General features: G+C 39.3%; 1 protein-coding gene across 3 annotated transcripts in view; it reads left to right on the forward strand.

Annotated features, from left to right (window-relative positions):
• The window catches only part of ets1 (v-ets avian erythroblastosis virus E26 oncogene homolog 1), a 37,698-nt gene extending 30,130 nt beyond the window's left edge, over positions 1-7,568 (forward strand). For all 3 annotated transcript variants that reach the window (XM_046073919.1, XM_046073921.1, XM_046073922.1), the window contains 2 exons: positions 3,866-3,984; positions 4,334-7,568. In XM_046073919.1, coding sequence (XP_045929875.1) covers positions 3,866-3,984; positions 4,334-4,549 — 335 coding nt within the window. In that variant the 3' untranslated portion in view covers positions 4,550-7,568. The remainder of the gene's footprint in view (positions 1-3,865; positions 3,985-4,333) is intronic.
• The last annotated feature ends 6,464 nt before the right edge of the window (positions 7,569-14,032 follow it).

Here is a 14,032-nt window from a genome sequence, read left to right on the forward strand (position 1 = left end):
GTGCCTTAATGCATCGCTTTTAGACCAAAAGGAAAAATAAAAAACAAACAACACCTTTTACCCTACAGGAAACAAAATAGATTTTGCTCGTACCTACTTCTCTCTCTCTCTCTCTCTCGCTCGCTCGCTCTCACTCTCTCTCTCTCTCTCTCCTTTTGTTCTGTCTACACATCTCATCTACCTCCTTGTTATCTGCGGCCTGCATCTCAACCTATTTTTTCCAGGTCGTCCTAGCAACGCTGGTGAAAGATAGAAATTGTGCCTGCCCCTGCACAGCACCAGAGTAAAATTATCTCTTCATCTCATGAGCCATCTTCATACTCGAACATGCTCAAAGAGCTGGTTTATGTATGTTCTCCAAGTTCAATAAGATGTGGAGATATCTGCAAACTCTTCTAAAGCAAATGCACTATTTTAGCATCTATCATGGTTTTTGGTGTGAAAAAGGTGCACAAAGAAACTACGACTGTTACTACTTTTTACAGTTTACCAGGATGTGTGTGTTAACACTGAGCCATAAATGCTGTTTCTATAATTACATGAACCTAGGAACATGGGAAACAGATATAAATTAACTTTTCTCAGATTGTGTAAGCTATTTCCCAATGTTAAATACTGTATCATCGCATGAAAATGACACTTTCCAAATCATGTGTTGCATAAGAAAGTGCATATTAATCTTTTGTATTCATGAGTAGAGTTGTAAAATCTTTGACATATCATTGGTGTTGGATTGTAAGGAGAGTTTTGCAGTGTAGACACTGAATTGCCTCTTAACACCAAAGTGTTTGGGACTTTTTCTGTCGTGTTTAAATTATAGTCACAAGGCTGTGAGATTGCCAGCATTGGAAAAGGGGAAACCCAAGCACATTTCTCAACGTCATTAACAATACATACATCAGATCTCAACAGACTAGTCCCCAAGTTGGTATGTACGAGTTAATTGGTCATCTGTATAGTTATTAGTTAAAAAGCCGCTTATGAAACAGTGAATCATTTATTCGTAATGATGTTGGGAAGTTGTCATAATATACATATAATCAAATAATAAACTGCAAGACACCGTCAGAAAGCTCCTCTAGTCACCATTAGAAGCTGTGTTGCTCCCTGGACCCTGTTTTACAAAAGTTGACGGTTATGAAACTTAAAAATGATGCATAAGCTCATAGCCAGATTTCAATAGGACTCAAGACTGACCAGATAAACATTTTGCATGAACAAAAGAGATTCTTACACCTTTTCAGATTCATATAAGTGTTAGTTTGAGTAGGGTTTTTTTTTTTTTTTTTGTAAAGCTATGCCGTAATGAAATTTGCTTTGACAAAAATCTGTATTATTAACCTCGGCATGTGGAAAATTCTTTTTCCCAAAACCTTTTCAAATGTACCTCACAACATCGACATCGACTCCATTTACCACTTCAGTCCTGACATCTGACATGTACCAGTTATTTTGGCAGGACGGATGACTCCAAGAAGCTCATGTGTGAAAGCCTGGCGAATGGTTCCTGCCTAATGCATAGTAATGTATTCTCACTGAGGAGAATGTGCTTCCTCTGAGCTTTTACACAATGGGGAATAGGGAAAGATGAAAAAAATCACGCTAAAATACCCTAATTTTCCTGAAAGAGAAAAATCTCTAGCAGCCTGCTCTGGTCCTAGCTGTTATTAGGAGCAGCGTAAGGAGAGTGTAGTCTTTCAAAGATGGAAGCATTTTTGAGTGTACATGTGTGCGCGTACCCGTGTGCGTATGTGTGGGTGGATGAAGAAAGGGAGAGCAAGAGAGAGAGATGGGGAGAGAGAGAAAGAAACCTCAACCAAAAATCAAACCTCAACATAAAGAAATAGGCTTTTATAAAATTCCAAATCGATGTTTATGAAAGTTTGCTCTGCTCGGCTTCCTGTGCCAGTCACGTGGTGACAGGTGACACTTGTAGTGAGGACAGGGAGCCTGATAAGGCTGCAGAGAGATAAGCGGAGCTTCAGTTGTCTTCTCTGCGGTTTCCTGTGACAATTTGCCATTTACACCTCTTTCTAAAGTAACATCAAGCAGCCTTAAAGCATGGGGAACTCTCAATCTGTATCATGCTACTTTGTCTCTTTTGTCTCAAACGTATAAACATTCATATGCACACAGGGGCACTTTTGCATTGCTACTAGATTTAGTCAAGTGGTTAAAAATGGAAATGATATTGATAATCCATTGTTTAAGTCATTTATCAAGTTAAAGCCCCACATATTAGCTGGTTAAACCTTTTCAAATATGAGTTTCATGGTTCAGAAACCTTTGAGTTGTAATTATTTACCTTTTGTTATTATTTTACATTTACAAAAAATAACCCATAGTTACATCTTCAGTTGCAGCCCAAATCGGCACCCAGCTTTTTTTGCTGGAGCTGCATATGCTCAAGACCCATTTAGCGTGCCGTGGGTCAGATACTTAACACTGCTGTGAATGCGAGCCCCCACCCATTTGCCACACTGTATGCTTTTTCAATGAGGCCCATTGTGCATGGAGACTTGTAACATATTTTTGGAAACTATTTTTTTTTTTTTTGTCAAAGGGTCGCCTACATTCTGGCATGAGAGCACAGGGGGCTGGTAAACTGGCACTGTATGACCCTTATGTGCGCTCGTTGTTACAGTAGCAGGCTTTTGGAATGCGAGTCAAAGCTTTCTGAAAGACACCCAGTGTTGCTCAGCCGCTTATTTTCCAAAGTCGGGGTGGCTGTTGTCATGCACCTTCTCCAATCCTAGCAGGAGTTAAGAGGGCTCGAAAAGCACCATTTCAACCCACACGTCTGTTTCCCTGAAAGCTTTTGTTTGTGTTGTATAAGGGTACATTTGGTTTTCTAAGGCACTCGAGAGAGGTGACTTTTTGCTTAGCTTCAGTTTTGCTGAGGCGGTGTGCAGCATAGGCAGGTGTGATTTCAACATGCAAGCCTCAAAAGTGGGTGGGTTAGTGTATATGCTGAAAAACCACAAGATCAAAGTGTACTGCAGTGAATCTAGTTCAGAGACAAGACCATATTTTTTGGGTTGTCTATGTTTTGCTTTCCCTCCTTTTTTTTTCCACAAGATGTAATAAGCTGTTGTAATTGCACTAAAGTTAGTGCTAGTGTTAACAGATTATTATATTACTCTTTATTCATGAAAAAATGCAATCCATTTTAACTTTACGGATGACTTAGGAGTCACTCCCTCTCTCTCTCTCACTCTTTCAGTCTGTATGCAAGTCTATAAGATGTTTTGCTGAAGCCTAAAGGCAACCCCTCTTATTTTAAACTAGTGATTTCATCAGTATGGAACTCATACAGACACAGACTCTAGATTCACATACTGGACAGGGCAACTGGCAGACAAGGGGATACATGATGAATGGGACTGTTGTATTTAGGAGGACATTTGGTTCCACTGCTGTACTTCAGTCTGACCCAGATTAGAAGGTTTACTTTGTACCTCTCCAGACATAAGTGAATAATTGGCATGCTGTACTTTCATACATAGCAGAATGATACACTGTAGAAACGCAATATATTCCACTCCACACAAATTTCGTTGTCTAGTAATCCTTGCAGTGCATTAAGATTATTATATAGATTTAGCATAGTTTTACGCAGTGTGTCTCCCTCTTGTATACTCCTTATACTGGAACTCTTCCTCACCCCAAAAATGTGTTTTATTCATCTTGGATTTCATTTAGCATCAAAATACCATATATGCATTTATACATATACATTTATTAAATTAAATCCACACACCAACCAGTGTCTACACCAAAAAATAGCAATGTGTCTTCTCGGTGTAAATAGTGTTTTCTTTAGTTTAAATGCATACCTTCTCTCCTTCTCCCATCTGCTCTGCAGGCAGTGGCCCCATCCAGCTGTGGCAGTTTCTTCTAGAGCTGCTGACCGACAAGTCGTGCCAGTCCTTTATCAGCTGGACAGGCGACGGCTGGGAGTTCAAGCTTTCTGACCCAGATGAGGTGAGAGGCCGTGACCCCGCTGGTCCCTGGTACACGTGCTGGGAGGTCCTAAGTAGTTAACCAGATGAACAAGATGTCTTCTGACTTTGTCAAAATGTTTGCATGCCTTGTTTAGCAATATTGTTTGGACGGGATAACTTATATTGCAGTGTGTATATATGTAGGTATGTATGTGTGTATATATCAAAATTAATTCATTTGTTAATTGCTCAGCAGTTAAAATGAAGATAATTACATTCTCAGATTATTACCAGATTTTAATTGTGGATTTGATTTTTAATTTGTTTCACATGTGTTATATAACTGTTTATGACACATCTTGACATGCTTATTTCCTGCATTGTTTTAGGTTGCTCGGAGGTGGGGCAAGAGGAAAAACAAGCCCAAGATGAACTATGAGAAACTGAGCCGTGGCCTTCGCTACTACTATGACAAGAATATCATCCACAAGACATCGGGGAAACGCTACGTCTACCGCTTTGTCTGTGACTTAAAAAGCCTGCTGGGGTACACCCCTGAGGAGCTCCATGCAATGTTGGACGTAAAGCCCGATACGGACGAGTGAAAGCAAAGAAGAAATTTGGAAGTGAAGACAAACATTTTGGAGTCACGTGGACTGCGGCTCATAAAAGTGGTCTTAACTGTTTGATAGAGTCGGTAAACCGTTTTTTGGGGGGACCAAAATGTTTTTAATGACTAACTGTGGTCTTTGTCAACTTCAAGCTCCTGTCTCTCAGACCATGTTTTAAAAAGAAGGCACAAGCCAAAAGCCTGTATTCATACCCTGTTGCATTTGAGATGTGTGTGCGCGCATGTGTGTGTGAGCGTGCGTATGTGTGATATGTACCGGTATTATTTAGCGGGTAGATTTCAGGTTCCATTCTGCCTGTGTAGCACAGTGGACAGACGAGAGGACCAAGACAGAATGTCTGAAAGAACCGAGACAGAAAGAGCAAAATTAAATGATTCATTTCATTTTAGAGAGATAGGGGGCAGAAAGTTCCCGCTTTGACAACAGCGGTTGCCAAAATGTAAAAACTAAACTATGGAAGGCATAATGTCATATTTACATAAATGCTCACTGTTTCTCTTCTGCAAAGAGAGCGTTTTCAGCTTGGACCAAAAAGCGTTGTTTCTAATTTGTTGTGGAGGAGCGTATGCTTGTGCCAGTATTATATTATTGATGTTGAAAAGACCCAGTGTTAACCTACCAAGCATATATTGGAAAGAGTTTTTAATGTTTTCAATGAAGTTATTTCAGTGGAACCAAACCTTAGAGGCCAAGTTTAACTGTTCTGTTCTCTAGGAGCCTTTAACTGATATGTGCTGATTTGTTATCAGACAACACTATAGACACTGGCCCTGTGCTTTGTAGGGTGTGAGGACCTGGTGAGATTACTCATACCAAGAGCGTCTGATAGACAGACAACTGAAAGTAGCCGTTGCTTTAGAAACTGACGCTTTCACCTTTACGTACTTGTTTGCCACCTTGGTAGAAACACATATTGTGACTGAAACTTATGCATTTTTGCATATACCACCAGTATTAGCAAACTGTAGACAATCTATGTGGGGGAATTCAGGAGCCTTTGGCAAGAAGAAATGTTTAATGTGCAGATTAGATGCATAATTTGTCAGTTCACTGTCCATGTTAGTGTTGCTTTAGAAATGTTTGAATAATCTTCTGTCTGTCTGTATAATAAAATCACAAGTGAAAAAGTTGAGGGAGTGATTTTACAAAATCCTTAGAATGTCAGATTTTTTATTTTTTATTTTTTTGTTATGCAGTACATTTTAGCTACAAGGACGCGGCTGCAGTATAGTGTGGAGGTACAGTGTAGGAAAAAGGGAAAGGCAAAAGAAAAATGTTGACTAGAGAAAATTGGAATGTTGTATGGGATAGATGAGGTGGCGGAAAGGAATCTAGATACTGCAGGGGATATCACTTGTGAGGTCTGATGAAGAAGGTGACAGAAATGATGCAAGTTCGCACTGCTTGGGTTGGGTTGTATAGTTCATTTTCCACTGCCATCATGGTTGGCTGCAGCTTTCATCTGAAACCTCATTGCAAATAGAGACATTTAGAACTAGTAGCAGACATTTGTATTTAAGTTTCAGGTTCGTGTTGCTTATCAATGAACAAAATAATATTCTGTTCATAGTGAGTAACTTATGTATGATTGCACCCACATTTGTGCAGTTTGCTTACAGTACATGCATAAATATTCACTGGTTACATTAGAGCAAATTGGCAACAGTTTCCTCCAACAGTGGGAACAGTGGCTGTACACTGGCCTTATGGGAAATGCCAAAGTGGAATATCATCTTAGAATACAATGTTATTGTTTACAGTGGCTGAATGTTACCCATATGGATGAAAATAGCTTTTGAAATGTCTATTTGTACAGATTGTATTTCATAATGCTTTATTGAGACCCAGATTACACAAATAAGCAAGAGACAAAGCAGGAATAATAACCAAAACCCATGTGAGGTCTTTGGCCACAGCAATTCGGGTGTCATCCACAATCGTCAGAAGACAGGGACCAGAATTCTCTCGTTTTTTTTTGGGGAAGTGTTGATTTTTCTTTTATCTTTTGTCAATATGTTGGAAGGCACACAGCTTTAGGACAAAGAGAAATGTATTCACTCATCTGAGTTTCCCACTTAGTGTAGAAAAGAGATGCTGTACATGTTCCTAATGTGTAATTGATAACAAGCTTTTCCACCGTCATCAAGCACTGACTCACGAAACCACACCAATGCTTGTCATCTGACAAAAAAATTCAATTTAATTTGTAATAACCTGCACTGTACTTTTATTATTTCCTGCATGTTGATGTCAAGGCGTCAACCTTTTTCATCAAAGTTTTTCTGTCAATGTTTTATGTCAAAGAGAACTTTCAGATTTTTAGACATAGTTGTGATGTTTGTCAGTGCCCTGAAGAGTTTTCTTTTTTTCCCCCCACACAAGGTCATGATATTGGTATGGTTGGCTTTATAAGATTAATGTTCTAAAAGAAAACATTATGTTGCATAAAATGTTAATATTTTGAAAATTATTTTGTCAGGAAAATATACTGTTGTTAAATGTCACAGATTCCAATCTACTGCAGGTCTTATGTATTAATGAACCTTAGTTGGGTAAGTGTATACACAGCAGTAGTTTGTGGCATATGCATATCTCAGAATGGATTCAGAAGGAAAACCTTTTTTTGCTTTGGATGTTGTTTTTTTGTATATTTTATAGTGTCTCTGTATTTTTGTTATGAGATCATTTTTATTGTATTTAGTTCACAAACATTTGAATATTTTTCAATAATTTATATTTTATAAAAGACAAAAGACGCAGACAGCTGGTGCTTTCATGGGAATTTAAAGGTAGCGCAGGACAATGTAATGTAGCGATTTGTTTTTTGTTTTTTATTCTTTTTTATATAGAAAATAGACCTGTCTGCTAAAGAAAAAAGGCTGATGCTGGCCCATCAATGATTTCCGCTGGAAAGGTTTTATAAACTGTAGCTTCTATTTCTAAAATGTACTTAATGTACTTAAAAATGTTATAAAATATATGTGAACAAAGATTTCATAATTGTGTGTGGTGTTACTGAATGTGCATATGCATATAACACTGACAGTTATTAGTTCTATTATAATACTATATACTAATATTATTATCATTTTGCTATAATAAGTTTTATGGACATACAAACAACACACAACTATTAAATATGTTTTACAGTTTTGTATGGCAACATAGTGCTATTTTATACTTATTCTGCAGGACATCTTGTTGTCTAAGATGTGATGTTGACTCATCAAACTCGATACTCCTAAAGCATTGGATGTTTGATACAGTTCAACATCTATAGAAAAAGCAGTAATTTATTATATCAATGAGCAACTCTGAACACATACTGGTGATTGTTTTTCATTGGATAAATTGATGGATAGATACTTACGTAGACACATATATTCATAGATCCATTGATGGATGGTTTCAATCAACAGTTAATTATGCATCAGACCCACTCAAAGTGGCTCAAATTAGTCAAACAAATCTTTCTACTGTTCAAATCACCACACTCTGGTCCTTCAAAGGGGGCCTAGGTTCCCTTTGAAATACATGTGGGCCATGGTGTGTCCCGGTTTTAACGAGTATGTCCCATGCGCGCTGATGAGGTGACGTCAAAAAAGAACCAGCACACTGGGGCCCATTCATGTGCTTGTAACCCCGGGCTCATATAAATTCCACTGCAGATAGAAAACATACAGGGCCATGGCCTGCTGCCCCAAGCAGCACAGCTGTTTGGCCCCACAGCAGCAGTCTAGCAATAAGGCCAAAACACAGGTCCAGTAGTCTATTTTTCAGTTCTAGAAAATGGCTAAATGAAGAAACAAAATACAATGTACATGACAATATCATATATATATCATATCAAACATAGACACAATTTCGAAATGTGCTTTTGGTTTGGGCGTCATTTACATAAATGACAAATGTAATGTTTTGAAATGTAAAAATGACAATGATGCTGATCAAATAAGACATACATACTGAATATATCACATGAAAAAGAATGCACATGACTGCTTTTACACACTTCACATGTAACCCCAAAAGCAAACACAACAGAGCTGTCTTCTGTCAAAATCAGACCCATATTCTCCTGTTGGAGGTGTTCTTGGCAGAGGGCAGGCTGAGGTTACCCAGGTGGTTCTTTTCCTTTCCACCTCCCTCGCTCTGACTGGGCTAATGATCCAGACCAGACGTGATCGCTAGTCAGGTTTTTTAAATACTTGCCTGGATAGTGCACGTTCCAACCGACCTGGAACAAAATCCAAACCCATTATGATACCACTCATACCTGCTTATTCCACATCAAAAACCAGACACAAAGCGTCCTCTAGCAGACACACTTTACCCACACATTTTTACCCGATCTGTGCCTCATTCAGAGAAAATCTTCCACTGATTTAAAGCAGTGTTTTAAAAGTGAAAGACAGCAGAGAGAGACATGAAGAAAAGAGGAAGTCTGTGCAGAAAGTGAGAACCTTAACACCTGGCAGTCGCAAGAAAGATGTCGGATGATTTCTGCCTCTCTCGACAAAAAGTATCACCTCCTGTCGTCAGCAGCTTACAACTCTCTTGACACTGGAATGCTGTCCGTTTGTCAGATTTCAAACCTAAATATTTATCTAAAGGGTCTTACCAAGCTACATATGTCTCCTGCGTGTAGTCTTAACATGACTGAGAATGACAGGGAGGGAGATTAAAGGGTGGACTGGTGTAACCATGAAGTTGGGAAATACTGGCCTTATTAGGGGCACAAGTGCAATAAAACTCAAACCTCTGGAGTGAATTTATTAGGTGAAATCAAGTAATCGTAACTGCCCTCTGGGGCCATCTTATCTGTCTGTGGCATTGAATGATGCGTGTGTCCTAGTACAGTATTTTATGCATTCAGATGGTACTGATGAGTGTTTGGTCTGTATATGTCTGTAAGGTCCATGCTGGCGCATGTACTGCAAAGCCTTTTTTTACTCATTTTTTCACACTTTACTTCTCAGGTGCTGTTCTAAACTTTTCCAGCTCTGAAAGCTTTATAGTATCATCACAGGAGAGATTGGGGGGTTGTGTTTCATATTATACTGTGTCTACTTTTTAAGTTACCACTGTACTGCTGGGGCACAGGAAGCCAAAAACATAATTTTTAGATGCTAATGGATCAATTCAATGAGCATTTGTGAGGCGACATTTATTATTATTATTTATTTATAAATGATGATTGACTGTTGCAGCAGAGTCAACTGTGTCTGTGGTTGAAGGTCTGTGAGAAATACCAGTTATGAGAATCTTTAATTCCATTACTAACCCCTTCATCACGCCGACAGTAGCATTTATAACTATTTAACTATTTCAATCTCAGTAGCAGGGTTTCTGTTGCGCTCCATTGCTTTCCTGACTTGGATCAAGTCTTAATTAGTAGCATAACATTCAAATGAAATAATAGACAACACTGTGGCTCTGCCAAATTACAGAATCAGACTTAGCAAATACCAAATACTAAACTGAAAACATGTGGCAACATTTTGTGGTCCTGAAAGTAATTTGTAATAGATAAATGGTAAATCTTCCCTTGTATCCCTTAAACCAGTCACACTCATCAGGGCTGGTGAATAGTACCAGAGGAAACTGTTTTTGTGGTGAAACTACAGTGTATGTACACCATAAATCTCTAAAGAAAGTTCATAAATCTCCATATGAGAATGTTACAGTGCATGTCTATGTCATCTAAATTAACTGTGAAGATAACTGTAGCCGAACTGGTATTTTAATAACACTGAATTAATGTCTGACTACACTCTGGCACCAAAATAAAAGTATGAATAGCATTTTAATTTTAGGGACATTAATGGATACAAAAATCGAACATTGGAGGGCACAATATGAAACAGCCTAGATGTCGCTACTGCAAAATCAGCTTTTAACTTCAGTCACAATGCTTTAACAGTCGACATTCTTTTGAGTTAAGACCTAACGGGCCTTCTGCTATGATAAGGATGAAACACAACTATATCTATCCTCACAGCCCTAAATTAACATCCTCTTCATAGAAAGAGAATCCCTGTGACGCACAAGAGACCAACTCAGTGGTTCCATTACGCAGGGAAGTTGTGAAATATGACCAGTGTGTCCCAGAGGGCCCTGATGGTCCAACTTGAGACACAGTTGCCTGGGGATATATCCATGTCGCATTGTCCTTCACAGTTGGCCTGACTTGAGACAGTATGGACTCCAGCGATGTCCAGGGACATGCATATAAACAAAAAAAGATCTACCATGTCTTCTCAAAAATGACCCTTCTCATGGATTTGGGGAAAAGAGACTGTTGATAGAGGTTAATTGTCTTCTGCTGATTTGGTCTATTGCCATAAGGTACTCTGTGACTTTACATATACACAACAATACTTGGGCCAGGCAACTTATGTCACATGTAAACTCCAGCAAAGCCATTAATTGACTTACAATTAGACATTTTCCAGTAAGTAGTTAAATGTTATTTTACTCAGAGGAAAACTGAACATTGTAGTCATTAACCTTGCTCGACATGGATGAGCATAAAGAATAATGGATCATCAATTAATTGTACATCTCTGTGGGCAAGAGTCTCATGTTAACACAAAGCCATATGCTATAAGTGACCTAACCAAACATTCATGTTCGAAATGACCATGTTTTGACTTTATGAGGCAGTTGTGGAGATATATTTTTTGTGACAAGAGGGTCACTGTTCCCAGACTGGTAAGGTGAATCTGAGTGGATGTGAACTAGATCACATAACACTGTGGTTGCACTGGTAGTTTTTGGTGTCAGAGTGGCAAAAAGTGGAAAGTGATGATAACCTTGTTGGTCGAAATGTTGATTCAATTAAACTTTTGGACATCTGCACATTGTCACATCTAATTGCTGCTAAATTATCTTGAATGAGATAAACACACATATGCCCCTACCGTTGGTGGACACATTCTTACTATATGTGACAGATCATACACAATTTACCAATAAATCAAATCAGATAGCTGCATAAAAAAATCCAGGAACAAAGCAGCCAAGCATTTCAGGGATGTTTGCTCTAACATTATTGAATTTGGACATGCATTAGTTTGATACTAAAAGTCTTGGCTTTCCCTTCTTCACTTCCACAAATATCAGCTGTTTGTCATCAACAAACACCAGCACAAGTGACTAAGAACAGATGGCTGCGTAGGATAAAGAATCTGATTCTGTATTCAGCTTTAAAAAATGACAAATGATGTCTAGTCTTCAATAGCATATAAACAGAATGCAGATTAAACATAATGGTGACTATTTGGCATACCAATAATACCTGTCACATATAAAAGAGCGTTGTCCTTAGCTATAGCACGTACTGCACACACTCTATACCTCTCCTGTTCCTCCCCTCCTCTCATTTTTAGTATTGTTATGTCTGTGATGTGTTGAACCACATGTCTTGGCAGTTGTGGTGACTGTATTATCCCGGCTTATAAAGGGCAGATCCAGGCCATCGCCTGCTTTGGCTGGTAATTTGCATTTTTATTGCCGTTGTCGCATCCCCAGTTAATATACCATTGACTCCCAGAGCCACCCCTGGACCTAACGGCATCACCTTGCTATCCCACCTGAAATGAGAGTGCCTGCTCGCTCTGGATCTGCATTGGCTGAAGCTCAGGTACCAGTCGACCTGGCATTCTGGGACGGAAATGGAGTGTCCTCTCATGTTAATGTGGACTTTCCATTAAGAAGGATGATTGATTTGTGCTGTGCTGTTGCTGTGAATAGGCAATAGACTGGCACAATAACAGAGTGAGATGGGGCTTTGTGTGCAGGTGAGGCTGTATATGAACTAGAGTGTGACTGAAGCAGGGCGCTGATGATTGGGGGTGGGGGTGGGGGGCGAGAGGAGAGAAGATGCAGAGAACTGAGAAATGGGATGGATGTTTGAATACTAGAGGGTGAAGGTTAAGGGATGAGAAGGAGAAAAGGAGGAGTGGAGGGTTTAGAGGTGCAGAGGGATGGGGTGATGAGTGCTGGGTGATGGCAATAGTGTGGAAGCTCTTGACCCCATTTATTTCATAAATTGTCTCCAAACTAGATGAAAGAAGACAGCACAAAAGAAAGAGTATTTTAAGTCAGCCTTCGTTCCTCACAAAAGATTATTCTTAGGTTTCCTTTTGTCAGGCAATTGAATAACTTACCATTTGAAAGCAATTCCATTGGAAATGTGTAGGTCTATATACATAGCTGAGGCATACAGTAACATTTTAATAGTGTTTGTACAAGCACTATGAGAAAGAAAGAGAAGGGGAGAGAGTTCAGCTGGATTAAAACAGGTTTTGGTCACTGTCCAGTTGAACAAGCAAATGTTTTCGCTTTTCTTTTACTGTGAGTCGACTGGGATTCAGCAACTTTCCCAGGACATCTGCTCCCAACGCCCACGTTTGAACCTCGGTCCAATAGGAGTGCTTCTTTCACCCCTAAGACCAGTGAGTGCTGTGCAATGATTGGCTGCCTGGGCCAGGGCCCAGAAAGAGAAGGCTGAGCCCTGAGAATTTTCCCGAAACATTTTCTCCTCTGTCCTGGCTTTTGCCAACATCTGCTTCCAATCAATGTTAGTGAAAAGGCCGCTTCTCTTTCTCCTTGCTGTCTGGGTTACACACACACACCCACACACGCACACACACACACACACCAGGCAACCTTTTCACTACAGCTTTCTTGTTGTAACTGGCAATTTTACATTTTAATCAACATTAGGTGTGCATTATGTACATTACCATACAGATGCAAGTTTATTCAGATACTGTTTTAAATGGTGTCTTTAAAGTATAATGTTTTCTGTCTTTATAGATGACAGACATTACATGCGTGTAGTTAAACGTTTGACTGCAGAGAATGATACATCATTATTCATGAATCAATGGATGAGTCAGATCTAACTGAACCAACTAGGAGCAAAAAGGGCAAAAATCGGTGAAGAGAACAATATTTTCACAGGCACACACACTCATGTACACATTGTAACTGCTGCCTGCAGCACTTCATTCCACCCTCTTCATGAGAAAATATTACTAAGGGTCAACTTCTTTGACCACAAGCGTCAGTCTCTTCCTTCCTTCTTACTTACTTTCTTTCTTTCATTCACAGCTCAGCCCTCCTGTGTGGTCATTACTGTTGCTCCTATTGCGTGACTTTCAACTACAACAAGTCAACAAACTGCAGAAAACCCTGCTTATTATAGCAGGTACTTTCCACAGATATTCAGAAATGAGCATAGTGATTCACTGTAGCCAAAGAGAAACACACAATATAAGCACCAGCTACTCCAGTTCTTAGCAATAGCTTGCTATATCAGTAAGGCTGACTGTGTTGTTTCTGCCAGCAAACTGCTTAATAGGCTTTGGCTCACATGGCTAAACAATCATCGGAGAAATAACTTGGAGGTTATGAGGTTGGTCTAGTGAAATTTGGGAGTTCTGACTG

This window comes from Micropterus dolomieu, linkage group LG17, assembly GCF_021292245.1.
Source record: "Micropterus dolomieu isolate WLL.071019.BEF.003 ecotype Adirondacks linkage group LG17, ASM2129224v1, whole genome shotgun sequence".
Lineage (NCBI taxonomy): Eukaryota > Metazoa > Chordata > Actinopteri > Centrarchiformes > Centrarchidae > Micropterus > Micropterus dolomieu.